At 34.1% G+C, this 25,680-nt stretch overlaps 6 protein-coding genes across 7 annotated transcripts; 3 read left to right on the top strand and 3 right to left on the bottom strand.

The window, feature by feature from the left end:
* Window positions 1-3,364: 3,364 nt before the first annotated feature.
* Window positions 3,365-4,616, bottom strand: LOC18025076. 2 transcript variants are annotated; one of them, XM_024159953.1, is made up of 4 exons: window positions 4,259-4,616; window positions 4,008-4,142; window positions 3,734-3,898; window positions 3,365-3,621 (listed from the first exon to the last, which is right to left on the bottom strand). In XM_024159953.1, exons 1-4 carry the CDS (start codon window positions 4,592-4,594, stop codon window positions 3,511-3,513), a joined length of 747 nt encoding a protein of 248 aa, XP_024015721.1. In that variant the 5' UTR covers window positions 4,595-4,616; the 3' UTR covers window positions 3,365-3,510. The 2 variants fall into 2 exon arrangements, with proteins under 2 accessions (XP_024015721.1, XP_024015720.1); XM_024159952.1 differs by having other exon boundaries at window positions 3,413-3,624.
* Window positions 4,617-7,507: 2,891 nt separating this feature from the next.
* On the bottom strand, window positions 7,508-8,302 carry LOC18025077. Its single transcript, XM_006407223.2, has one exon. The coding sequence runs from the start codon at window positions 8,233-8,235 to the stop codon at window positions 7,705-7,707; it is 531 nt and encodes a 176-aa protein (XP_006407286.1). The 5' UTR covers window positions 8,236-8,302; the 3' UTR covers window positions 7,508-7,704.
* Window positions 8,303-8,878: 576 nt separating this feature from the next.
* Window positions 8,879-9,696, top strand: LOC18025078. Its single transcript, XM_006407224.2, has one exon. It carries the CDS (start codon window positions 8,931-8,933, stop codon window positions 9,555-9,557), a length of 627 nt encoding a protein of 208 aa, XP_006407287.1. The 5' UTR covers window positions 8,879-8,930; the 3' UTR covers window positions 9,558-9,696.
* Window positions 9,697-9,948: 252 nt separating this feature from the next.
* Window positions 9,949-12,377, bottom strand: LOC18025079 (nucleolar protein 56). The gene is made up of 8 exons (XM_006407225.2): window positions 12,149-12,377; window positions 11,685-11,899; window positions 11,439-11,596; window positions 11,154-11,341; window positions 10,801-11,053; window positions 10,578-10,726; window positions 10,355-10,489; window positions 9,949-10,271 (listed from the first exon to the last, which is right to left on the bottom strand). The coding sequence occupies exons 1-8, from the start codon at window positions 12,351-12,353 to the stop codon at window positions 10,060-10,062; spliced, it is 1,515 nt and encodes a 504-aa protein (XP_006407288.1). The 5' UTR covers window positions 12,354-12,377; the 3' UTR covers window positions 9,949-10,059.
* A 7,253-nt stretch (window positions 12,378-19,630) lies between these two features.
* On the top strand, window positions 19,631-20,520 carry LOC18025080 (auxin-responsive protein SAUR72). The gene has a single exon (XM_006407226.2). The coding sequence runs from the start codon at window positions 19,772-19,774 to the stop codon at window positions 20,168-20,170; it is 399 nt and encodes a 132-aa protein (XP_006407289.1). The 5' UTR covers window positions 19,631-19,771; the 3' UTR covers window positions 20,171-20,520.
* A 3,404-nt stretch (window positions 20,521-23,924) lies between these two features.
* LOC18025081 (transcription factor MYB10) lies at window positions 23,925-25,585 on the top strand. The gene is made up of 3 exons (XM_006407227.2): window positions 23,925-24,129; window positions 24,904-25,033; window positions 25,120-25,585. The coding sequence occupies exons 1-3, from the start codon at window positions 23,991-23,993 to the stop codon at window positions 25,562-25,564; spliced, it is 714 nt and encodes a 237-aa protein (XP_006407290.1). The 5' UTR covers window positions 23,925-23,990; the 3' UTR covers window positions 25,565-25,585.
* Window positions 25,586-25,680: the final 95 nt, after the last annotated feature.

A 25,680-nucleotide genomic window follows, 5' to 3' on the forward strand; every position in this document is an offset into this window, starting at 1 on the left:
GGTGGCCGGATTTCATATCTGGCTTCTAAATAAAACTCATTTTGTTTATTACTATAATTAAAATCACACATACCACTTAACAGTCAACAGCTGGCTATCATGAACCATGCCTCTCTCCAGCTTAACAAATTCGCAATCAAGTACTATATTAGTCATTGACTTTAATGTCAACGTTTCGTACTATGCTTAGTAAAAATTTTATGGGCCTAAACCAAAAGCCCACTAACGTCGAAGAATTAGAGTTAAATTAGAAGCCCACCAAGGCGGATTGCCTGCCTATATTCTCGATATAACTTATGTCATTACATTTTTGAGTTACTTTTTTGTTTGGAATACCATTTTTTCCTTTTATAGTTTAATATAATAATTATTAATTTTCGTTGCTAACAATACTAACATAATGGATTATCTCAGTTGAACAAAAAAAGGGTTTATATACACTTGTATTTAAAAATTATGCGTTGATGATGAATCAATGCTTTATACTACATATTTTATTCTAAGAAAAAACAGTAAAATTTATGAAATCTATTAGTTGTATGATATGTTTTTGAAATACCTAAAATGCAAAAGTTAGACAGTTATATATTTTGAACTAATTTTGCAGAATCACATGCATTTGTGTCTAGATGATTTTAAAAATTTTAAAGTATGTAAAAGAACAGTAATGGAATATAAAAGATGGGAGAGGGACGTCTTGTCTAAAAGAGAAAATTGTGAAAGAGACAATGGAAGTGAAATCTCACATTTAGGTAGCAAGATCGCTATTGTTACACAGTTGCATGCAATAAGAAGCCTAACTACGTCCCTATTTTGATTAGCTTCCCGTAAAGAAGCTTACTTAGTTTCCACTTTCTGATTTTAACTTTGTTAATCGCTGTCATGATTGGATATTTAAGTGATTTTTAAATTATATAATGGAAGAAAAGTTAGATTTTCCCAGCTCAGTGGGAAAGGTCAACCCATCTAGCTTAGTCTAGTAATTCATAATTTTCTATAAAGATTCTGTCGGACCCTGTCGTGTGGCCATCATCGTTGCATTATCTTACTTTCCAAAATCCCACGACCTATGCGCAGTTTGTTTACTTACATATGAATCATTTTTATTCATTTCGAAACGTTTAAATTCAACTGCTACATGATTAGAAAAAACACGCGGCTCTGTTACTCTCAGCGTAGCGTCTTTATGTATTGGCTGCAATACCACTTTGATTAGCTGCTTCATCCTATGTTTTAGGGATAATTCCCCTCCTAATTAATCTCCTCGGACCAACCAATCTTCTTACCAAAATATAGTAGAACTTTTTCTTAACTTCGATAATAGTTTCTTTTTCTGCAATCCGAAACATCATAACAGAAATGTATAAAATATGCATGTTTTGATCCTTAAAAATGCACAAAAGGAACATAATCGTTTACTTATAGCTCATTCGATTTTTAGAAAACAAATAAGAATACAAATGGCCCAATTTGCTATATATCATTTTCCAAAAAGATATATATTGGAATATTAGAAGTGCATAAAAAACTTAAATAATATTGAGGCCAGGAGTTGGATGAATTAGACATACTAGCCCTCCCTCCCATTGAAGGGGTAAGTTGTTGATTGCAGCTTTCGTTTTCAGCATGCATAGAGAGCGACCTTCACTGCTCTAACGGTAACACAGGCTTTATGAAATTTGGAAAATCCAACACCGAATCTTTGTAACATTTTCAGTGAAGTGGACAAATAAAGCATTTTGTATTAATTATTTCAACGCATCAGAACATGTGAAGGTGCACATAGCAATTCCTCCAAAGTACATTATACCATATAATTAATAATTTTATTATTTCCTGTTTTTTTTTCAAGTATTTATATCAGCCGAATTAAGAGCTTTCCCAGCATGAATACTCGTGTTATTGTAGTATATTTGATATAATACTTTGCAATGTTAATTGTTTAGTTAAAATGAGTTAAGTCCTATTGCCTTTTGTCTGTTCAAGTTGACCAGTTATATGTAAAAGACAAAAAAAAAAAAAAAGTTTGAGATAGTGGGAATTCACCGAAATTATTGAAAATATGGGTAAACACTGATGCTTTTCTTGATATATGAAAGAAATTTGACAAAAGTGAAGATAACCATTAATGATTACTTGATGCAATCTTTATATCTTGGTTTTGACTTAAGCATCTCCGATAGATTGAGTCATATATGTACCCAAAGTCAAGAAACAGGGTCAACGCACTTCAGTAGAAACTAATAAATCATAATCGACTACTCGTAAGACTTATAGATGGATCCAGTTTGAGAATTCGTGCTCTATAGTCTATACTAGTAGTAATACGCTGTCGGGCCAACAATTAATTGAAGAAATTACAAATATCGATTTGTGGTTTAAGAACATAATTTTCATATATTTATTATTAGAAGTGTGTGTTGAGAGGAAAAAGTGGAAATTAAAATAAACAAAGCATATGAGAAGGGCTTTAGCCTTAGCTTTCAACTTCACATATATTCGTCAAAGCAGAAAATAAAGGGGACAAATTCAGAGAATAATTTACAGATTTTGAAGCCTTATTATATATGTTTGTTTCAAGAATTATATGTCTTAAAAAGTGATTGGAACTTGGTTCCGTATCATGTCTCTCCTCTCCACTCTCTCTCAATATTTACACTACCAAAATACACCCTATATCATGTATAATTTGATGCTTTAATCTGTAGGTACAATATTCTCTAGCTCCTTACCTATCATTGGAAGAATTTTGTGTACAACTTATCATGTTTCTGTGTTTTGTTATTATGACCAATTAATCGGCATTATTCTTTATATCCATTCATATATAAGCATGGAAAAGAAAGAAAAGAAGGCCACAACCAATGTTACGTTAAGTCATTCGTCATATGATTAAATTTACATCATGTATTCCTTAATAAAACATTTGTTCCATGAATCCACTAGTTAATTAATCTCTTATCGTCTCACTCAATCTATTCGAATAGTAAAAGGTGATGTTTGCCATAAACAATCTCAACAATCTTTTTAATCCTCTCTTTACCGAATCATCTTTTTATTTTGGATTTCCACGTACGTAGTAAAACTTTAATCTACTATTAAAGTTAAAAGTAATTTTTTTATTTATTGAAAAGACACTAACAAGGTAAAGAATCCGGAATATCTTGCTCATTATTGAGATTGCTATTGTATTTTTTTTTATAGAAAAAAACAGTTAAGAAACCGGAATAAGTAGCTCATGTATTCGAGATTATAATTGTATTTAAAAGGCTAAAATTATTCTCACGTCATATATGATGATGTTAATGAAACTTTTAATTTTTTTATTTACTAGACAGAATCTTCATGTTTATTAACCCCCAGGAATAATTAAGTACATTATGATGAATCTACCATCAAATAAATAAGCTGCTTAGTTAAACTAAACTAAACTAAATGATCAAATTTTATAACTAGCTAGTGACATAAATTAAATCATTCGCGGCAGAAAACGAGATAGGTATAGTAAGATCAGAAGCTCCATGTGTTTGGATGATGAGCATCTCCGGGAGCGTCCAAATCACAGGAAAAAGGAATTAGACCAGACATTGCTTCGTGAAGCCATCCGTCGTCGTTTTCCATCTTCTAAATCAATAGGATATGCAATATTCGTAAATGCGATCTACGTATATATAGTTGATGAATACTGCCTCTGGAATCAGTAAAATGAATGAATCAATATATATACACATACCTGGATTAGATAGTCGTCAGATCCCGAAAACATATCTTCGTCTTTTTCACAATGGTTGTTGTGATTCTTAGACATGGGAGATTGTTGTTCACATGTGTCATTGTTTCGAGCAAATCGGCCTCGAACACGAACACGCCGATCAGCTAGGGTTTTACGACACACATACTGCATGTTCATATTATGTTTATTTAACACTACTCTTTCACAATTCATTGAATATACATATATCCAATCGGAAGAAATTAATAAGAATAAGTATGAGTATATACGTTACCTTGATGGTCTTATTGAAGTTGCGTTGGTTCTTCTTCTTCAAGTACCTCATGATTCTGTCTTTACGTTCTTCCACCGAATAGCGTCCCACTTTTGTGTTCGGCTCAGCTTGTATCATCCCTCCTTCACTATTTCCCTGCTTCATATAAATATAGATATTTTTTTCTTTTATTTCGCTTTTTATGTAATATAATAATATATTTATTTTCAAAATAGTATATAAACGATGTGGAAACGTGCATGAATATGTACCCAGGGTTGCTCTCCAGTGAACGGACGGAACAATGGCTTGATCTCCGGTGAAAATCCGTAGTATTCTTGATCTCCACCATGAAAGTATTGTGTTGCATTATTCACACCCATTTTCTGGTAATCATTGTTGTACTCTGGCATAGAGACGTCAGAAATCCCAAGAAATTGGGGCAAGAATATGGAATCTGGATTAGAAGAGTTGTTGAAGGAGCTGTAATCGTCGAGGTAGTTGGAGAGAGCTGAGACGTCAGGACGTGAAGAAGAGCCGTGAAACTGCGAAGAAGTCTCGCCGGAAAATGTGAAATCGGCGTAGAACTGAGGAAGGGATGATGCCATTGGAGAACAAGTTTTTGTTAGTTTTTTGGGGGTTGTTTGGGAGGAAATGAGAGTGTGTGCAAGTGTGTGTCTATATATAGGAGACGTAGAGATGAGTTTGTGTGGGATGTTACAAGTTGTTTGGTTCGGGCAGGCTGACCGTAACACAAAATGAGCTGCCCGGACACACCAGACTTACAGTTAGTGATCAGACTATCTGCTCTGTTAATAACTTCTTACACTCTTTTCATGCTGTCAAAGCCTCTTTCTATTCATTTGTTTTCTTACTTTAACATCTTAATTATAACCAGCTCATTCTTCCCTTTTTTATGTTTTAACTGTTTCTATATTCGTTTATTTTCACTTTTCCTTCTACATTTCATCGACCTATCTTTCTTTCGGATTTGACATTCGGCTTATCTGATCGATCTCCATATTTATCCGTTACTTGTTTAAAACATCTTTTGTATAAATTTCAACATATTCAAACGACAAATGTTTTTTTTTAATCGTCTAGCGGTCTAGGTTTTGTTGTGTTTCACATGATTTTAAAGTTGGGGTTTGACAGATTGGTAATAAGCAACTACTTTAATATGAAAAACAGCTTAATTTATATAAACTAAAAACTAATAATACAGTACATATGTAGAATAAATGGTGATACACTGATACGTGTGATGATGGAGCACAGCCGAATATATTAGATATCTAATTTGAGCCACACCAATAGTCCTCAGCTGCCAATGTTCTTGTCTCATCTTTTTTCCATAAAACAGAAAAAATAGAAACTATAAAAATGAGAATACATGACAAAAATATAAAAATGAGAATAAATGTTTTCGCGTTATTTGCAAATGGCCGTACACAAACACACGCGCTATGAAAACTACGTAAAGAGAAACCCTACCCCTAGCCCCGGAATCTTAACACATGTTCTTCCAATATTTTGCATCATTTCCCTAAATTATTTATTTATTTTTATTTTCTTGAAAAATGTTCTTTCAGTTACTCTAACTAAACAGCCCTTGACGACAGAAGAATCTACCCTCTGTTTTCCTCTAAAAATCTATTTACAAAATTGGCTCTGAACTTATATTTGTGCGTATTCACCCCTCTATTCACTGTCCAGTTGATGCACATAACATTGGTTACAGAATAGTAATGTTTATGCATGACAACCATGTCTATCTTTTAAATTTTTGACTCCGAAAGATTTGATATCTTAACTCAGTTGCAAATGTTGTTTTATGCATATATATGACCAGAAGATCATGAACTGAAAGCAAGTACAAACCAATTTCTGGAGATTTTTTTCCGTTTAAGGTGGAAAACTCAATATTGATCTTTCATATTATGATAAATCATTCTACCATGAACCACCACTAGTTGCATATTTTTTTTGTTAGGATACGAACATAAAATTAAGACTATGCTAAAAAACCAAGTATGGTCGTATGGAGATCTATAGGAGATCATTGTACGCATAGATGATTAATTAGGGAGGGCCGTCTCTACAAACATTCTCAGTGAGATAGGAGATTCGAAGAAAAATGATGGATGGGTCATGACATGACTGAATATGCATTCAAAGATTAAAGCGAGACATGTTTCTCTTTCTTTTATCTTGTTTTCTGTGAGGTTGTACAACTTCACAATATTATATTCTCTTTCCATGATCTGCTTAATTTCAAAATCGCCTCGTGGAGTAGACAATGAAATATTATGTGAAAAAAGAAGATCTTCCAAATATCTAAAACTACATCATACAAGATGTCAGTTATATATGTCATGTATTGTGATTCTGGCCCCAAAAAAAATGTCATGTGTTGTGTTAAAATCAACATGAAAATTTGGGTGTTAATTACTAACAAATTGCTTTGCATACGTATGTATAAGAATATGATATGATCTACTTCAAAATTTTCTACTATCCTCCTATCCTATTTGTTGATTCGATTATGCTCTCAAATAGCTCAGCAATCCCAAGGAATAGTTAATTATCAATATCTGAAATTCTGCGTCGCGTTTTTTCTTCAAAGTACCGATACCTTTTTATTAATTTATATGTATATATATATTTTTGTTTTTGTTAGCTTTTCGTTCAAAGTTCAAACTCAAAAAGTTGTTCTTGGAAATCTTGCTTTCATGTGTTCTGTTAAGTTAAAGCGAAACTGATATCTTAGTTCGATCTTTGTTTGTTATCTCAAAAGATTCTTACTTTAACCTATCCTACACTGAAAAGAAGCATTGATCATTCTTCTCCAATATAAGACTGATCCATAAAGCAAATAAGTCTTAAAATGTGTTATGAACTTTTACAAAAATTTCAGATTTTATTGTTATTGTTTGTTTGTTGAAACAAAAGAAAGGTTTTCACGGAAAATCTGATGAAAGAATTGGATGAAATGAAAGCAGAAACAAAGAAAGCTCAAAGTGAAATTGTGCAAGTTGTGTTTGGCTATTGTTGTTGGTCCATGTTGCCTGAGAAATGAATCTCAGATATGTAGATGTTCCCTTGAAGAACAAAAAAAAAGTTTATGGTTTTTTTTATTTATTTTTTCATAAAATTTAATCCATTTTTGAAGAGTATTCTTGTCAGAGTTACATTTTCTATTGGTTACGCTGCCAAAAAGAAAAAGAAAAGAAAAAGAAACTGGTAGCTAAATCTTGTGTTAAAAGATTTGTTCTGATTTTGTTCTACATATACATGCAACCGGGTTCGAGTTGCCACCCAAACATTATCTATCTTTATCTTGCAGTTAAATTCTCATAGTTTTGAGCCAGAAACAGAGACATCGATAAAGAAGATAATATGTTTAAAAAATGTTTGTTATTTGGCTCTTGGAACTAACAATGTTATTGCTTGTCAGAAAGAACTCTTGTAAGGAAAACAGAGTAGATGACCCCCCCAAAAAAAAAAGCTTTTGATTCGATAAAACAGAGTTTGTTGGTATTTAATATTCTTTGTGATGGATGGAGATGATTAAAATGAAAATTAAACAACATTCTCACTCTTTTTTTCTCATTTTCATTCAATCTTGAAAGGATGAGAAAAAAGAAGAAGCAAACTTAATTTAAAAATCCGGCTTAGACATACAATAATTAAAGGCATTGATTACATATAAGTAAGTCTAGAAGCGGTCAATGATCCTGAGCAGAGCTTGAGTCAACGCCAAGTAAACCTCTGTATGGTAACGGAAACTTGAAGGCAAATTGATGCCAAGTGTCACGAGACTGGCACGGCACGTGACCGGAGGAGCCTCCACCGTCGCGCTGACGTCATACGCAGCCTTGTCGTAATCTCCGGCTATCAAGTGAGCGTCGGCCTCACCGACGCCACGCTTAGCCATTGCGTAACCTAAACCACATTGTTTCAACGCGGCTGCAGCTTTGGGGTTACGGTGGTGCTTCGAGGCTAAAGCGGAAGTGTTGTTGGTGAGGGTGAGGAGGTGAGAGTTGACGCATCTGAGGATGATTCGAGCCACTCCGACATTGTCGGCTTCCGGAGAAGTAGGGTCGGAGTTCAGACAGCGAAGACATAATGTGGGATTGTCGGAGTTGTGGCATTGTTGCATCATTAGCTCTTCGTTGGCTCTGGAGATTACCGATATTGTTACAAGAGTGGTGAGGATAAGAAGTTTTGCAAGCAGAGAAGAAGCCATCTTTGTGTTTTTTTTTTCTTAATTACTACTCTTTTTTTTTCACTTTTTTTGGTAAATGTTAAACTTCTCGTTTGTCTAAGGTCTTTCTTAATTAGGTCCTTAAGTGCTGTTACAATTTTGTAACGCTCAGAATTAGAAATGTAGTTTCTACCATTTCATTGGGTGCATTGTCAATGTTGATGACATGTGGTGAAAGCGTTACTGGATTGGTAATAGTAATTAAGCACAACAAAACGTGAGTGGTATGGTTTGTTTCTCACTAATTTCTTCGGAATGGTTCACTTATGAATTATGATATATTGTACTGTAGTAAAAAAGATTTTTGAAAAATCAACACTTCGAGTATGATACATCATGGGCCATTTTATGTATACGCGTAGAGTTTACTAACAAGCGTTTATGGGCCCATATATGGCCTAATATGTTTTCATGGCCCAATTTCTTTAAACTCCCACGTGAGTAAATGCGTGACGAAGCCGCGCCGAGCCGTGTTTTGATTGATGACCGTTAGACGCTGAGGATAAATCAAATCTGCATAAATTTGAAAGGGAAAAAAAAAAACAAAAGAGCCGTTACTACCAAAGAAAGAGCCACACGTTTCGACGCTTTATTAATCAATTCCGCATCATTTCTCTGCAAACCACAAAACTCTTAATCTCTCTATCTCTGTATCTCCATTGCACTGCTCTGCTTTTATGGCTTTAGATCAAAGCACGAATCCACCTATCATGGAGTCAAAGACAAGACATCCTCTTCACCAGATCGCTGACACGCCAACACACAAGCTTCTCCTGAAACAATGGCTCAAAGAAGAAGAGCTCATACTCAGCCGCGTCTCTCACAAAGAATCACAGATCGATTCCGTTCGACGAGAGATCACTCAGCTCTACATCTTCTTCTTCCTATTCCACTCCATTTCTCTGCTACTCCTCTTCCACGCTTCTTCTTCTTCTTCGTCTGCTAATGCTGCTTCCTCCGCCTGTAAGAGATCATGGATCCCTTCTCTTTGCGCTCTCCTGTCTTCGTTAGGGATCATTTGGGCCGTACGGTACAAATCGGAAGTGGAATCGCATCTTGAGAAGTTATTGGAGAGGGAGAAAGAAGACGCGAAGCTGTTGCGGAAATGCGTTGAAGAGTTGAAGAAGAAAGGGGTCGAATTTGATTTGCTCAAGGAAGTGGACGCTCTTCGCAGAGCAAAGAGCTTGAGAGTTGAGTCCAAGGCTGCAGTGAGGAAATGGTCTGCGAGGGATTTCGTGACGCTCTTCTTCTTCTCTGTTTCGTGTTTGGTTCTCGCTATGATTAGGCTTATTCTCTGCGATTAGATTGTTTATCTTGCTTTCCCTTTTCTTTGTTATACTTTTGCTTATGATTCAGCAGAATTCTCTTGTTTCTGCAATTGTAGTTTTTCGTTTTTTTTTACGTTTCTCTTGAGATAATAAAGAAGAAAACACATGTTTGATCCTTGTTCTTTTTCAGTCTTCTTCAATCCGCCTTGTTTACCAGAAAACTAAGAAATTATTGACCATGTTCTTTTGATATAGACAGAATCAGTATCGAAAATCTGATAAATATATTTTGATATATTTCAAGTTAATTCTCTTGTTCGTGCTGAGCACAGATATACTTGAACATCCCATTTCAAGATTTCCAGCAAAAATTTGATCGACCTGAATAATAAAAATTAATTTTGCTATTTTGTGAAGACAGACTCGATAATAGAAAATCTGATATAATTTTCGTTATGTTTCGAGTTGATTTTAAAAGTCAAAAAACAGAGAACCTACCATGAGGGATAAACTACTACATTACAGAAACTTGTCTTGTCTATTCGTCATCTTGTGACTTAGTTTTTTTCTTCTTTTTCTTCTTGCTGTGGCCATTATCTGTCGTCAATTCCTCTTCTTCTGCTTTGCTTTTCTTCTTCTTTTTCTTTGGTTTCTCTTCCTCTTCTTCTTCTTCCTCATCCTTCTCAGTCTTTCTCTTCTCTTTTTTCTTTTTCTTCTCCGAGGCCTCCACTGCTTTTACTTCTCCCTCGTCTATGAAGAGAGAAAACACCCATCAAACAAACAAACCCTTAAAACTCTAAAGATAAGAGAGAGAGAGTGTGTATGAATTATACCTTTCTTCTCAAGGTTTTCCAGCACTTCTTTCATTACGTCCACATTCTTACGTGGGGCAACACCTTTGTCATAAAAGTCCAGTCGTTCCTCCACTTGTTCCCGAAGTTTATCACCGAAAGCTGTAGTGCTGTTATCTGTATTAGAGATCACCATTGTTTTAGTATCAACAGCAAATCATCTCACTATACCAAGACACTTATTCAGAGCATTCAAGATTTTTACCAGCGAAGCAATCAATCCTGGAAGCAATAGAACACTTGTTTGCGAGGTAACGAGCAATACGGCCCTTGTTTTTAGCAGATGCACGCCCGATGAATGAAGAATGGAATATTAGACCGTACTTGGGTGTGTTTCCACGTGTTTTCAGCGCCCTGAAATATTATACCACAGTCAGTTTCTGCAGTAAAAAGTAAAGTTGCATAGCGAAACAAAGCTTGAAATGCACCTGAAAAGTGCCTTCTCGGCACCGAGAATCTGGAGAGTTGAAGATGGGCACTTGGCAAGATTTGTCAGACTTCCCGCGTGTGAAATCAACCTTGCCCCAACCATATCTCCGATCAAGGCTGCCAAATTCGGAGCAATGTCGCCCATTTTAGCAACAAGATAATCATAGAGCTTCTTTCTGTAATCCGCTAAGTCCATAACTCTCTGAGCAAAGGTCTGAACATTGATCAGATCAACCGGTGATAAATCCTGGCCTTCAAAGAGGGAAAACCAAAAATGTCTTAGAACAAGAGAGGGATTAGATATAATGAAAAGCTCGTGACTCTCATAGAAAGGGCCCCATCAGATTATTACCCATAGATGCTTTCCCAGCTTCAACGACCTCTCTTGCCTTATCTTCATCCCCAAGGACTTCAGTAAGCATAGGGATGTGCTCTTCAGACAACTGTGACTTGTCTTCAATAATCTTTGAAACCCGGGCATAAAGGTAGTTGTCATTGACTATCTTGACTAGCTCGGGGAAGTGCCACGAGTACCATTCTCTGGAAAAACATAATATATAAGCTAAGCTGCTCATAAACCATTTTTCTTACGGTAACCGACTAGACCTAAACAGAAAGGGAAATCAACAAAACAAACCTGACTCTCATAGCAAAGGAATTGATATCCTTATCAAGTGTGTCGAGTAAGAAAATGGCTTGAATAACCATGTTATCCACCCGGTTAACATTGAACTTAACCTTTGCTCTGCTGTAGCTGTGAGCTAGTCCAAGTTGCGCTTTTCCCAAATCACCAGGCTACATTATTAGACACAAAAAATGAGATTGAACATGAATTGCAGAAAGGAAACACAAGTGAGAGGTACGTAAACTCAAATTTTCGCACCTTTAGGTCCTTGATGAACCTATCAAAATGCTGGCGCACACCTCTAAGAAGCTCATGAACGAACTCATTGCTCTGGCACGGAATTTTTGTGGCTTCAAAAATGCAAGAGCCGATTTTTGGCTCAGATACTCCTAAGCTAAACTTGGGCGTCTTGCCTTCTTTCACTTTCGGAAGATTCAACTCCAGAAAACTTCTCAGCTCATCACTCATATACCCTTCAAGTTTCAAGGTAAAAACTCAATGCTCATTATCAGAACCTCAGATAAAAATCAATACAGAATATAATAAGCTGATTCTAACTGTAGTAAGAAGTGTAAGCTTTGTTTCAAGCAATATCGAAACAGAACAACTAACTATATGACTATATCAGCCCAATTATATAAGAGCTCGATTTCTAATGAAACAAGAAAAGACTGGTGCAGGGAAATAAAAGGGGAAAGAGATCTAATTTATTGGAGAGTCACCTTCAGAGACGGCGTTGATTTGGTTGAGAGCATCGAGTGCAGACTGAGATGGCTGGAAAGCAGTGAGCTGGACGACCCGCCCGAACCGACTAAGGTCCGAGACGGAGCTTCGAACCGCCTCCGTGTTCTGTCCGATCTCATCGAGGCCGTGTGCCTTGAACAGGCCGTACCCGGAAGATGATTCGTAAAGGAGATACATCGCCATTGTATTGGATAAGCTAAAACCCTAGCCGTCTCTGAAAAATTGAAAGTCGAGATATTTATGTAGTATTCTGTTCGGGAAAACAATCAGGGAAATGGGCTTTAAGGTTATTTTGCAAGGAAAGGATGACTTTGATCTTAGAATAATACAATGGGCCTGACCCATTAAATTTCGGGCTCAACCAAACCATGAAACAGTAAAAAAATAATTACATGGGCCTATGGTCTTTAGTGAAAAAAAAAATTATTTATTTTAGCTATAACAAAAAAAATCATAATCAGTGAAATCTCTTTCTTTGTTTATAAGTTTTTATGGTATCACGACAAAAGTATTTCTGAAAAAAATATTTGCACAAATGACATCTTAAAACTTTTATATAAATTCTGGTGACTAAAACCGGTGCTTCATTGGTGCAAACATTAGATGCTTTGGAATCTCACATATATCATCAATCACATTTTTGCTGCCTAAATTTCATAGATATACACTTGGACGATAACTAAAGATCTATATAATTATGTAATATAATTCATGTGTAAGTGATTCACTACATGTATATAAAATTTCTTGAAACAAAGATCAAAAATTATGTTTTTTTTTTTATATATGAGCATGTAGAGTTATGTTTTCTAAATTGAAAGATGTGGTGGTGGCTGCATATTAAGAAAGATCTGGACAATGATTATCGACAACTTTACAACTGTATAGTTTATCCTCAAGAGTCAATCAAAATAGTAAAAATTCTAAGAGAGAAATGACGTTAGGTTTTGTCAAGTCAACCTCATTTATCGTGCTGGATGGGGATGTGGTGGTGAGCTATACGACATGAAACATATAAGGCAAAGACTGACTGTTAGATTGATGGCATTAGAGGCTAGAGCATATGAATTTACAAAGTTCAGGTATTTACTATATTTTTCAGAGGCGTGGATGAATGTTTTGCACTTTGACTAGTGAGCTGGTCAGATTTCTTTCTTCCATATTTACATGGGCACATTTGTATACATGAATCATTGAAGAATAAGTTTTTCTATTGCAGACAATAGCTTTCAAGAATTTTATTGGATGTTATGTGTCTGTTAAACCTTGATTTGAATTTTCTAATTTTTCTTTTTTAACTCTTAAATTACTAATTTTCTTTGGACCCAGTGGCGAAGCTACTTGAATCAAGTTGGGGGCGAATGATCCCAATAAACTTTTTAAAATTGATGTAATTTATCAAAATCTAATAGTAATGCCCCACTCATAAAATCATATACACTCCTAATTGCCTCTAATAATATTTTATTCGCTTACACGAACCTCATTCAATTGGAAATCTTCTTATGTGGATTTTTTGCTTCTCTTGGGTTGTTTGGCTTTTGGTCGTTTTTACAATATTGGTCGGATAGTTTAAGAAAATAGTAGGGAATGTGTAAAGAAATAGTAGGTGGTCCAATAGATTAGTCTAAATTAAGGAGCATGACAATTGGCAACATCGAAACTAAAAAGATACGATGGTAAAAAACAAATGATGATGATAATCCAACTTTAATCAAAACACAAGCACACGACCGACCATTAATTAAGATGTCATTAAAGGAATCATCGCATTATCAGTCCATAATAACAAATACTAAAGAATGAAGGAATTACAAGAAGAGAATTGATAATGCTTAGTCATAAAACGGATGTAAAGGAGGGTGGTGAGTCATAGGAACGTCATTTCCTTTACCAAAAAGTTTGAAAAAAACATAAAGACAAAGGTGGAGCCAAGAGACAAGAGTGAGGTCAGTATACCCTAAAAGCTAAGACCAATGTGGGCACCCTTCGCTTTGAAATCGAATAATCTATATGGACCACATTGAGAAAATATTGGCACATAAGTATAATTTTTCTATTCCGTACTTGTGACTCTCTGTATATCAATTAAGAAAATTGAGCAAATTAATGTTGTAAAACGCGGAAAAGTAGGAGCGAGAATGTCGCGTGCGTACGGCTGGACGCTTGGGGGTTGTCTCTTTAAGTCTGGAGTCAAACATTTTGACTTTTCTTTGATAGTTATGCTTGTGAAAATCTATTAGTTATTGCTCTTGTAAATTTTTTTATTTTTCGTTTCTTGTTTCACCAATCACTATTCAATGCGTAGAGAGATAGATGAATGAATAAAAGGATCTGCTATCTACAACTATGACTGTTACTGTACTTGTTAGAACCTTCTATGTCTGTAAATGTGATGCACGACCACAATCGCGTTAGTTTTTTATTTCACAGAATCGTCTTCTTGGATTTCACAAATTGTGTACTGTAAGTCTAAGTTTGTTTTTCAACCATAGTATTGTTTCTTGAAAAATAAATGTTTGTATATAAAAGCTGAAGTGTATGCACTACTAGTCTACTATATACATATTTTCAACTATCTGGCCTAATAAATGAAATTTTTAAATTTACTTATAAATAAAAACAAAGTCATTACTTGATTTGAAGAATTTCATAAGTAAATTATGAAATTATGTTCTTACCAATTGAGTTCGATTGAAGTATAGATAAAATTTACTCGCTTTTCAACCAAAATTCAACCAAATCTTTTGCCAATACAAATAAGCATGCAAGAGTCAGACCAATGTGATGACTAAAGAAACTTAAGCCGGAGTATACGATGGTTTTCGATATTTTTCCCAAAGAGTATAGTATACGATGGTTTTATCAGATTTTTTTTGTATATTTTTTTTGCCGACAATTGATGATCAAAAAGAAACTAAATATCTGTTTCTCGACAAAACAAAAGAAGTGGTCTAGTTTTTTTTTGAAGAGATATTGGGACTGAGAAATAAAGACTAGAAAATCGAGAAAAAAAAAAGAAATTGAATAAGAAGGGGAGAGAGAGAAGCAAACGGCATGTAACGGGCAATTGTGATAGTGGAGAATAGGTCCCACAATTTTCTCTCTTCAATTAATTTTGTATTCCATTAAATTAAATTGGTAAAGAAAAGTCACGTTGGTTTGTACGGTATGACACGTAAGGGAGAAAAAAAGAGGTAGGGGTGGGTAGGTTATCCTGTACGACTGCACCGTACGGATATTTATCCATTTTTATACTTAAATATAATCCAATTAATTCCCCCATAACTCTTTTCACGTGACTCCAATTCCACCACTCTTTAATAAAGTATTTACTTCTCGTATCTACCATTTTTATCCAATGCGTTTATGACTTTCTATGTGTTTAGCAAATGATGTATAATTATGAGTGGTTTTTTTATCCTTAAAACAAATAAACACATCTGAAAGGTTAACAAATTAGAATAAGCACCAAGTCATTCGTTTACATATATAAAAAAAAAACTATGGTTAACATTCGGAGTCGGAGAGAGCTAAGTGTATGAATAAGCGCAGCGGTGACATATATTCATTAATATTGATGCAATAGCGCGTACCGCGTTACAGCTAACCAATCAGAGTGAAGTTTTTCAAGCTGTTGACGTGTGACTCAATGATTGGAGTGAATGCCCTCCTTATAACCTTTGCCGTTGGAGGAATATTCTCTCCTCTGTGTTTTTTTGCTTAAACTAATACGTTTGATTACCTGTCTTACAGTATTTCTTAATCACATCCTTCTTTTCTCTCTTACTTTATAGCATCAGATGCTTGCTTTGGATATATTTAATACAGTACATTTTATATCTATCTGTTTATGTTTGATTATTTATTCATTTTCATAAATGATGCTTTAACTACTAACCAAAATATCAGTGAGCAACTACCATCAGAAATATAACCGATAAATTGCATGACGAAAAGTAAAACTGTACCAAAAATGGTACAATCAACAATGCATATATAGCTTTGAGTTTTCTATTTGAAAAGGAAAATACAAGGCATATAATTAATGTTGTATTAAGTACTGCATAATTCAAAGTGGAATATCACTTTTATAGTTTGACTGAAGAAGGCTCTCTCAATCTAAATTATAATCATTGATCGTATTGAAAATCAGAAAAATGGCAACTACGTTATGGGTTGAGCATTTCCAAGTCCTCAAGAAACTAAATCAAAAATGTTACGAAACATAGGAGTTCCAAGGAAATTGAAGAATGAGTCGTAAAGGGATCAACTACTTGAGAGCTTGTTATAATTTTGTAGACACTGTACAGTCTCCATCCGACTTAATAATATTTTTTTTAAAGATTGCTTCTTTGCTTTCATTGTTTCCTTTTTAATTAATGTCCTTTACAAGCTAAACTAATATATCTAATTGGAATCTAATCTATATTTTATGGAGTTAAAATTCTAATTGCGGTAAAACATAAAACTAAGTGGGAATTCCAAATTTCTAAATTGGACGAAGCATATACCAAAGCATGGCAGTATATAATATATTTATAACTGTAGTACGAGACTACTTTAGTTTGATTAATCCATATATGTGGTATCGTATAGCTAGCTATATATATGTATAAATTAGAATAAAGCTAGGAGACTAAAGGGGTCTAAAGTTGCAACCCCCAAGTCGAGTAAAGGGACAGAGACTTTTGATGGCCAGAGAAAATTAGGTCACATCATATCCTTGTCTTTTAAAGTTCTAATCTTTACAGAATGGAGAATGATCCTACACACCGATTCTGCTTTACTTTTTCTCTCTCTAACATACACATGGTGATGGTCTTCCATGATATCCACGCACGGCATTACTACGACGCTGTATAATACTGATAACTCCACGCGCCAAAGTATTTTTAAAAAAATAATAGAATGGGAAAAGCTGTATATGCGAAAGTCACAACACTGCAATGCATATACTATTAGAATTGGGCAATATCAGTTTTTAAGGTCCCATCAGAAACCTTCTATCATAACTAATTGCATAGTAGGATATGGCTTCTTCTATTTGTCTATATATAATCAACAGTAATACGTGTCGTAAAGTATGACTCACTTCTCTATATATAGTTTGGTTCAGTCAAGACGTTACTATATATTGTGCGTAGTCTCGGCGTTAATTATCACAATTCTGTCCTCGAATGGCTTATTTATATATTGTGAAAGTGATAGATTTGTGTCTACACCATGAAAACGTAATTTGTTAGTTTTTTTTATTAGTTCTGATCTGAAAATAGTAGACAGTACAGTGATTGATATATAGATTTCGAAAAAAATATATGTTACACATAATGGAAACTTTCAAGTAACTAATGTTTGTTTTAGTTTTCAACGATGGTAACGTGAGGGTCTGAAATATGATCAGAAGAAAACAAAATGAATAATGAAGTCTTTTAAGTCGTTGAGGGTGAGTATAGACCTACTTGTATAATCTGACTTTCAAAGACAATCCATAATATTACACTGCGAATGGTTCATATTTAATCACTTGGTCCAAATTCTAGAAGCCTGAGGTCAACAGAAGTCGAACCTCGACCCTTTTTTTTTGTTTCAGAAATTTTCCATTCAGAATAATTAGTTATTCACCCTTGGTTTCAGCATATTTGATTTATTAAAAATCCAGCATATGTAGCAGCCGGTAGAAGCGGTGTATTACGAGAAGGAGGCTACATCGAGAAACTTAAATGATGATGATGACCTGACGGAAATCTATATTTCACAGTTCAATGGTTCTATAGAGCCTGTGATACTATCCATAATTAACAGACACAACACTATGATCAATGATAACTGTATGTTTTTTAAGATTACAGAGATGAAATATATTCCCACAACATTTCATTAATCTTTCTTAGTTTAATATGGAAGTATGGAACAACGAGGTGATATATCTCTGCCCCTTAGAGCAGCTCCAACGGAGTCTCATAAGAGGTTCACAAATGGGGTTGCTCATTTTTGTGGATTAAAAAATAATATAATGAACTTATTTCGATTGATCCCGTATGAGTGGAGTCATACTTTTGAGCCCGTATCACCCAGTATTATTGGCGACGTGGCGAAATATGAGTGGCTTGGTGGGAAAAAAAAAATTTCTTGGGTCTTCTCAATCCCTTTGTAAAATTTTGACTCGAAAAAAAAACCTTCTCCACCTATTTGTCGAGATATTCGCCGATCGACATCCTCGACACTGTCACCGGTTATTCAAGCCAGTTTTCACCGATCTCGGAACCAAAGGTAAGTAGACTATCGATCGAGCTTCGTTCTGCTTATTATTTCATTGTTTAGAATTAGGGTTTCGTCATTTGGAGATTATTTTCTAGTTATTCGATTTAATAAAATTTAGGGGTTTTTGATGAAATTGGTTGGGGTTCATGGTTGGAGGTGCAACAATTGGTTGAGATTCATCCGATTTATAAAAAAAAAGAATTAAAAAAAAACCTATGAACCATTTTTTTTGAGTTCACGGTTGGAGATGCTTTTATATATCTTCATATTTTGATATTTGAATATGATAAGCGCAGGAATGTTGTTAGCTTATAACCCAATCTATGATCACATTCCGTGGAAATAAATATATATGGAAGCATCTAAAGCAAGATTTTTGTTGTTGTGTGTATCTAAAGCAAGATATATATATTATAATATTATATATACTTATATTGAAATACACTGTTCATGACTGCTTAGATTAAATTGTAGTGAATCACCACTTACCAGTAATTAGAATGTTATTGTTTTGTTTTGGTTCTCTGATTTTTGTAAACGTTACAGCATCGAGAACGATATATTTTTAGTTGCTCATGAACCTCGTTTGGCATATGACTCACACGATATGCTTTAAAAACCTATAATTAATTTTCTAATGATTGATAGAATAACCACCTATCTAAATTAATTGTTATCTATAATCATATTATCAAAAATACTTAATAATTTTATCACTAAATAATATACGCATATTAAGATAATGCATCTTTATAGTTATTGAAATCTAAACAGTTATAGAAAAGAATAAAAATCATAGAACAATAATTTGAAAGAATCACATCCATGGATAATTCGGTACATATGTTTTTATTTCCTTTTTAGTTTAAAATTGGACTTATGTAGTTAAAGTAAGTCGTCATAAATGTAGTCGAAACAGTTATATTTCATCAACAAAAAAAAAATAAAATCAAAACAGTTCTATCCTTTAACCAAAAAAGAAAGAAAGAAATCCAACAGTTATTTAGATAAAACAAAAAAAAAAATTTAAGAACAAGAGATTTAAACCAATCGTTCAAAATCAAAGATTTATTTTCTTTTTGTTTAGATTTAAGACATTTTTTTTTAAAGTCAGTCGAAAATTTGCGTGTAAGTGTACCTGGCAAGTACTCCTTCCCCGTACCCACTTTATTTTGACATAAAATTCCAAAATTACCCTCGACTCTATATAAAATCTGAACCCTTCCCTCACTCTCCTTCACAAAATCTTCCCATTGAATCTCAACTCGCAATCAGTTTCAGAGCACTCTGCAAGTTTTCTCTCACTCTCCCTCTCTTTCTCAAATCACACCACGAAGATGAAGCATCTGATCCGCCGTCTCTCCCGCGTAGCCGACTCCGCTCAGTACAGTCTCCTCCGGTCTGATTCGCAGCGACCGAACCGCCGTTCCGAGTCGTTTCTCCGTTCATCGGTGGCTCGCCGCGCAAAGAAGAATACAGCTTCGGTTCCCGAAGGACACGTGCCGGTTTACGTCGGAGACGAGATGGAGAGGTTCGTTGTGAGCGCGGAGCTACTTAACCACCCGGTTTTCATCGGTTTGTTGAACCGATCGGCTCAAGAGTACGGATACGAGCAAAAAGGAGTGCTACAAATCCCTTGCCACGTGTTGGTCTTCGAGCGCATCATGGAGTCGCTTCGTCTTGGATTAGCGGTGCCAAGTGACCTCCAAGATCTAATCGGCGACGAGACGATTTGACGAAGACACGAATCTTTGGTAGTTAGAGAGATGGATCTGCGTTTTTTTGGGGGTTCAGATACAGAGTAATACTTGTTTTGTTGTTGATGTAAATAGGTATATAATTTTTTTTTTCTTTCTGGATTCGTTTGATGATGACGATGATGATGAAAATTGAAATCAAAAGGGGAAGGGGAAAGATGAGCCACAATTTAGGGCTTTTCTTTTCTGGATTTTTTCTTTAAATTGTTGTGGCAAATTTCCTAATTTTTTTCGCCGGTTTAAAAATCGGTTGAAACTCTTGTGAAGATGTATGGAAATTGCTACAGTTTGGAATTTTAATGTAAGCGTAATTTCCTGGGTTTATGTTATATGAAGATTCCAGTTTTTTTCAGTTCTTCTACAGATTGAGCAAAACAAAAAGAGAGTTTTTTTACAAAAGAAAGAAAAAAGGAGTGATTTTGATGTTTCACCGAAATTACCGGAGGGGCAGTTCGTCAATGCAAATATTCATAGGGATATGATATAATGCAGCCGTTACTAGAATATTTTCTCTTTAGCTTTTACCTGTTACTTTTGGGCTTTTAGCCTTTAACTATCGTATCCTTGACAAATAAAATAAAACATATACGGTACATCTCTATTTGTTTTTCCTCTATATATATATATATGTCTATATATATTCCGTATATCTAAGTATGGTATTATATGCCACAATGCAAAGTAAATACTGAAGAATAAATGAATTTTCCGTATATGTTACAAAATCATGTGCTGCATATGTAGTTCCATCCTCTCCGAACCAAACACATTAATCTCAAACTTGATGCCATGTCAAATATATACAATGCCTAGGCAACAAAACTATATATAAAAACTTGTTTTTTTATTATACAACCAAAAAGTCCCAAACAAGTCGTCAAAGAGCTGGATATTATTGTAGTTTAATGTGTATAGAGAATTAATTAAGAATGAATGATTAAATTGTAATGCAAAATCTTGGAACCATTAAAATAACTCCACCAGCTACATGGTAAATATTCAATCACTAAACCAATGAGATCGCTGAAAAAGCCAATATCATAGTCTATATATATAAATGTAAATGTGTGATATCACTTTATTTGCATTTGAAGCATCATTTGCGTAAATCATTTACACACATTATGGTTATAGATCTTTTCAGGTAACTTTTGTTTTATGTTAATAACACATATACAGTATATAGGAGAGCACATGTGTAAATATGCTTTATACGACCCGAGTGAACTACATGTGGAAGTTAAACTGTCCCACATCTATGGATTCCCAATGATAATATGTATCCAAAGTCTTGATAGAATGATAGTTTAATTAAGACTAATTATTTGTTGCGTGACCAATCTGAGGAAGGGTAATAATAGAGTTGGAAATTTCGTCCATTTATATGATTTCCCATGTTGCATCACCTGCACCATCACATGCGCGTTATATATAGAGCAATTCACAGTCAATCATTTATTGTATGTTTCTTTTGTTTTGTTCTATTTATTGTCAATTAATACGTTATAATATATATATATACATATATATACACATGTACACTATACTCGATCGACTGATCCAACTATCCAAGGTGACCAGAAATTTTAAAAGGTCGGTGTAAGCACATTTACATCAATGTACATTGTGATATTAGATTCAATGCTTGTATATTTAAAGAAAAACCATAGTCAAAATCATCGAGCCATATATGCCGATTCAAATCGATATCTTTAATTCCGTTGAAAAGTGATGTTGGAGAGATCTTTGATTACAGTTGGTCTGATAGAAACAACTATATGAAAGTTTTCATAATTAATGTTCATTAGAAAAAAAAACGCTTACTTTTTTCTATTTCTTTTATAATGAATATTAATTATGATGACCGTCTGAGTGTGAAACCGATTTGTTCTTCATGACTAGAACAAAGTTTTTATTTTTTATTTTATTTCATCATCAAGCATCTCTCAGCGGTAAACGAAAATGTGATAGAAATGAGAATCATTTTAGTGTATAATTAACTTATATAAAAAAGAATTGCTAGGGCGGAGTAATAAGAATATTGGGCAGGTCATCTCAAGTATGAACTGGGATTATGTTGCTTCCGAGGAAGCGGGTGACCTCATGATTGATTCAATTCTTTAAGCTTCTATTCAGCCTCTCTTTCCATCAGTTGGGATCACATTTTGATTATACTCAAATCATATCTTTATCTTAAATATGCCATTCTACTTAACTCTTTTGCTCCGTCACACTTAATATAAGAAACGAAATAATAGTTTAAACATCGTCAGTTATTTCTTTTGGTAGAAATGCAGTTATCCCGAGTATTCCATACAAGTGAGCAACTCTACTATCAGAAAATGTTTCACATGCATGTGCATCACATACATATTTTTTTTGTTTTGTTTTAAATGACAACACCGGACAAAAATTATGATTTTTATTTCCTTAATTAAAAGACGATTGTTGAAGATTACATTATCCATCCAAACAAAAAGAATTGAGATTAACATTGGGACAACATACGGATGGGCTTTTGTTATTGAGCTGCGTTTAAAATATCTATTATTAGGACTATTTTAGGACCGATTTTAGGTTCAAAGCCCATTAATCCACAAATTCGATCTTCAATTTTCTTGTAACCAAATGAACATAAATTATTATCAAGTCTTAGGGCAGGCACGTGGAAACTTGAACAAGTTAAACGACGTCGTGTGCTCTGTACAGAGGCGACACACAACAGAAGCTCACATCCTTGCTTTTATTCTTACTAGATAAATAAATATACAAGTTGAAGTTGGACGGTATCATGATGCATTCTACTCTTATCTTCTCTCCTCTCCACTTCACTTATATCATAAATTCATAAATTCATATATTCATATATTCCCTCCATCTCTTCACATAATTTCTTTTATTGTTGTATTCCACAATTTCTTAAAACCTCTCTCATTATTTTTCTTTTAATTATCTTGTTTACCTTCGAATGTTGACGATAAATGAATCTTTTTTATTTTGTCAACTAATTTACAGGTTAATATATCGCTGTCATTATATATATATATATGGACCATCTCCATACTTATTTACTCGTTCTTCTTTTAGAATAAAATCTTGCAAATTTTGTTGACACAAAAACGTACAAATTTTAACGCTTTGCATAAATAACATAAATTCAAGTTCCATATCCATGACAAGATGAAATCTACTAGTCAATATTCTCTTTTTTGGGTTAAAAAACTAAGGGTCAATATTCTTCTTCTTTTTTTTGTCTCGTCTGAACTAATGGTCAGTATATTTACTTTGCCAACAAAAGAGAAGTAGTTATTATATGTTTTATTTTGAAAAGAAATGAATTCGGTTTAAAGGAAGACTTTCTAATCTTTTGATATAAATTCCAACTTTCCACACTACAACAGTTTGTGTAAATAAATAATTATTTAATAAATTAATATGCTTCTAGCCTTTAAGAATAAAATTGAATATCAAAGAAAGTTGATAAAATAAAGGAAATATAGTGTGAATTTTTTATATAGGAATATATGGGTTTAAAACTGCAGTACATCTGTCAAAAGATAAAATGTCACTATTTAATTATTAATTAAATAATTAAAAATATAACTCATACATATAAAATATGCTAAATAGATACTCAAATTCCATTAATTGATTCAAGAAGGTTTACTCGAAAAATAATAAGTGGCATGACCCTCGTGGTCTTATAACCATTATATGTGAGGATGACACGTACATGTGTGTATATAAACATGAATATTTATCAGTTTTTCTCTGAAAAGTTAAAGTCGGTGTGTGTGGGATGGGGAAAAGAAGAGCACCATGCTGTGACAATAGCCAAGTGAAGAGAGGGCCATGGAGTGATGAAGAAAGTGAAAGACTCAGAGCTTTTATTCTTAAAAATGGTCATCACAATTGGAGATCTCTCCCCAAACTCGCTGGTCTGTCCTTTTATCACGACTCTCTTTTTTGTTTCTTAAATTTTAATTTTTGTTAGACTCTTATCACATTGCATGTTCACTATCTCTTTCATCTTCATGTATTTTTACATAAATTTGTTTATATAATTTCATGCTGTCTCACCCATCCAATCTTTTTTTTGGGGGTCAAAGATGCATACAATCTGTTAGTTAGTTTTTTTTTGCGGGTTAAGAGATATACCCTGTTCTTGATTAAATTATATATACATACAGAACAAAAACCCCCCAATTCCCTTCAGACTCTCAAATTTCATAACAATTTTTTTTTAAAATTCATAAAATACATATTGGTTATTTTCGTGGTTGTTGTTTGAGAAATTCATAGACTCGTTACAATTTCTACATAATTAAACAATGAAAATTAAGAATAAATTTTGGGAGTTTTAATTCATCCAAGCTGTAATTATACATTTTTCAATTATGAATTTGGTGTTTTTTTAAATTCCATATATAAATGAAAGATATTTTTCTTTTAAGAATAAAATATGAGGTGATGTTTGACCACAATGGCACAATATGTAACGTTCGTGTATATTACCTTTATTTTCTAAAAATTAAAGTTGAATAGGCAAGTCTTATACAGATCTTCCGGAAGATGGGATGAAATTTTGATATAAATAGTTTTTTTTTTTTGGGTCGAAGAAACAGTAAGTAGTTTAAATACGGTTTCAAGTTCGAAGCTTGTAGTTTTGGTGTTTCTGATTAATAATGTATATTTTATCTGCAAGAAAATAGGATTGAGGAGATGCGGGAAGAGTTGCAGATTAAGATGGATAAACTATCTGAGACCAGGTCTCAAACGAGGCAATTTCACCAAAGAGGAGGAAGAAACCATTATCCACCTTCACCAAGCTCATGGAAACAAGTAAAGCCATGTCTCCCTAATCACAATCATCATCCATCTAAAAGTATTTAGAAGCAAGATGTATAACTAATGCATTGATTGATCAGGTGGTCAAAGATCGCATCACACTTGCCGGGAAGAACAGACAACGAGATCAAGAACGTGTGGAACACTCACCTCAAGAAACGATTGATAAAGAGCAACTCATCAGCATCAGATGTTACCTTTCAAGCCTCTTCCATCTCCTATTCTTCCTCATCTTCCTACTCATCAGTCTCTAACGACGACGCTATTAACAGCGAGAAGCGTAATCAGGAGAATGATTTTGAGGAAATCTTGGTGGAGCATATGGCATGTGGATTTGAGGTGAATGCACCACAATCACTAGAATTTCTTTTTGAAGATCACCAGATTCCATCTCCTCCTATACCTAAACCAGAGTCGCTAGAAATCCATGGGCAATCATATCACGAGTTATGTAGCCGATTGGTTGAACCAGAGTTAGATGATTACAATGAGTGGCTCAACTATCTGGATAACCAAACTTTCTAGAACATAATGTCTTATTTTTGCATCGACTGGATTTTTGTTTTGGCTGAGAACATGTTCAAACTAGGGTATATTGAGAGACTATTTTTGTCTTATAGCTCGAAGCCTCGGATTAGGGA

Source organism: Eutrema salsugineum, unplaced genomic scaffold (genome assembly GCF_000478725.1).
Source record: "Eutrema salsugineum unplaced genomic scaffold, Eutsalg1_0 scaffold_13, whole genome shotgun sequence".
NCBI classification, from domain to species: domain Eukaryota; kingdom Viridiplantae; phylum Streptophyta; class Magnoliopsida; order Brassicales; family Brassicaceae; genus Eutrema; species Eutrema salsugineum.

What these genes read in the sequence shown, in the direction of transcription:
- LOC18025076 (XM_024159952.1), bottom strand. Translation starts at nt 4,594, where the DNA reads ATGGCATCATCCCTTCCTCAGTTCTACGCCGATTTCACATTTTCCGGC. An exon ending in TCACTGGAGAGCAACCCTGG is followed by an intron (nt 4,143 to 4,258) that starts GTACATATTCAT and finishes TATATGAAGCAG; the next exon opens with GGAAATAGTGAAGGAGGGAT. An exon ending in CTGACGACTATCTAATCCAG is followed by an intron (nt 3,625 to 3,733) that starts GTATGTGTATAT and finishes CTATTGATTTAG; the next exon opens with AAGATGGAAAACGACGACGG.
- LOC18025077 (XM_006407223.2), bottom strand. Translation starts at nt 8,235, where the DNA reads ATGGCTTCTTCTCTGCTTGCAAAACTTCTTATCCTCACCACTCTTGTA.
- LOC18025078 (XM_006407224.2), top strand. Translation starts at nt 8,931, where the DNA reads ATGGCTTTAGATCAAAGCACGAATCCACCTATCATGGAGTCAAAGACA.
- LOC18025079 (XM_006407225.2), bottom strand. Translation starts at nt 12,353, where the DNA reads ATGGCGATGTATCTCCTTTACGAATCATCTTCCGGGTACGGCCTGTTC. An exon ending in AATCAACGCCGTCTCTGAAG is followed by an intron (nt 11,900 to 12,148) that starts GTGACTCTCCAA and finishes TGAAACTTGAAG; the next exon opens with GGTATATGAGTGATGAGCTG. An exon ending in GGAAAACCTTGAGAAGAAAG is followed by an intron (nt 10,272 to 10,354) that starts GTATAATTCATA and finishes CTCTCTTCATAG; the next exon opens with ACGAGGGAGAAGTAAAAGCA.
- LOC18025080 (XM_006407226.2), top strand. Translation starts at nt 19,772, where the DNA reads ATGAAGCATCTGATCCGCCGTCTCTCCCGCGTAGCCGACTCCGCTCAG.
- LOC18025081 (XM_006407227.2), top strand. Translation starts at nt 23,991, where the DNA reads ATGGGGAAAAGAAGAGCACCATGCTGTGACAATAGCCAAGTGAAGAGA. An exon ending in ATCTCTCCCCAAACTCGCTG is followed by an intron (nt 24,130 to 24,903) that starts GTCTGTCCTTTT and finishes GCAAGAAAATAG; the next exon opens with GATTGAGGAGATGCGGGAAG. An exon ending in CACCAAGCTCATGGAAACAA is followed by an intron (nt 25,034 to 25,119) that starts GTAAAGCCATGT and finishes TTGATTGATCAG; the next exon opens with GTGGTCAAAGATCGCATCAC.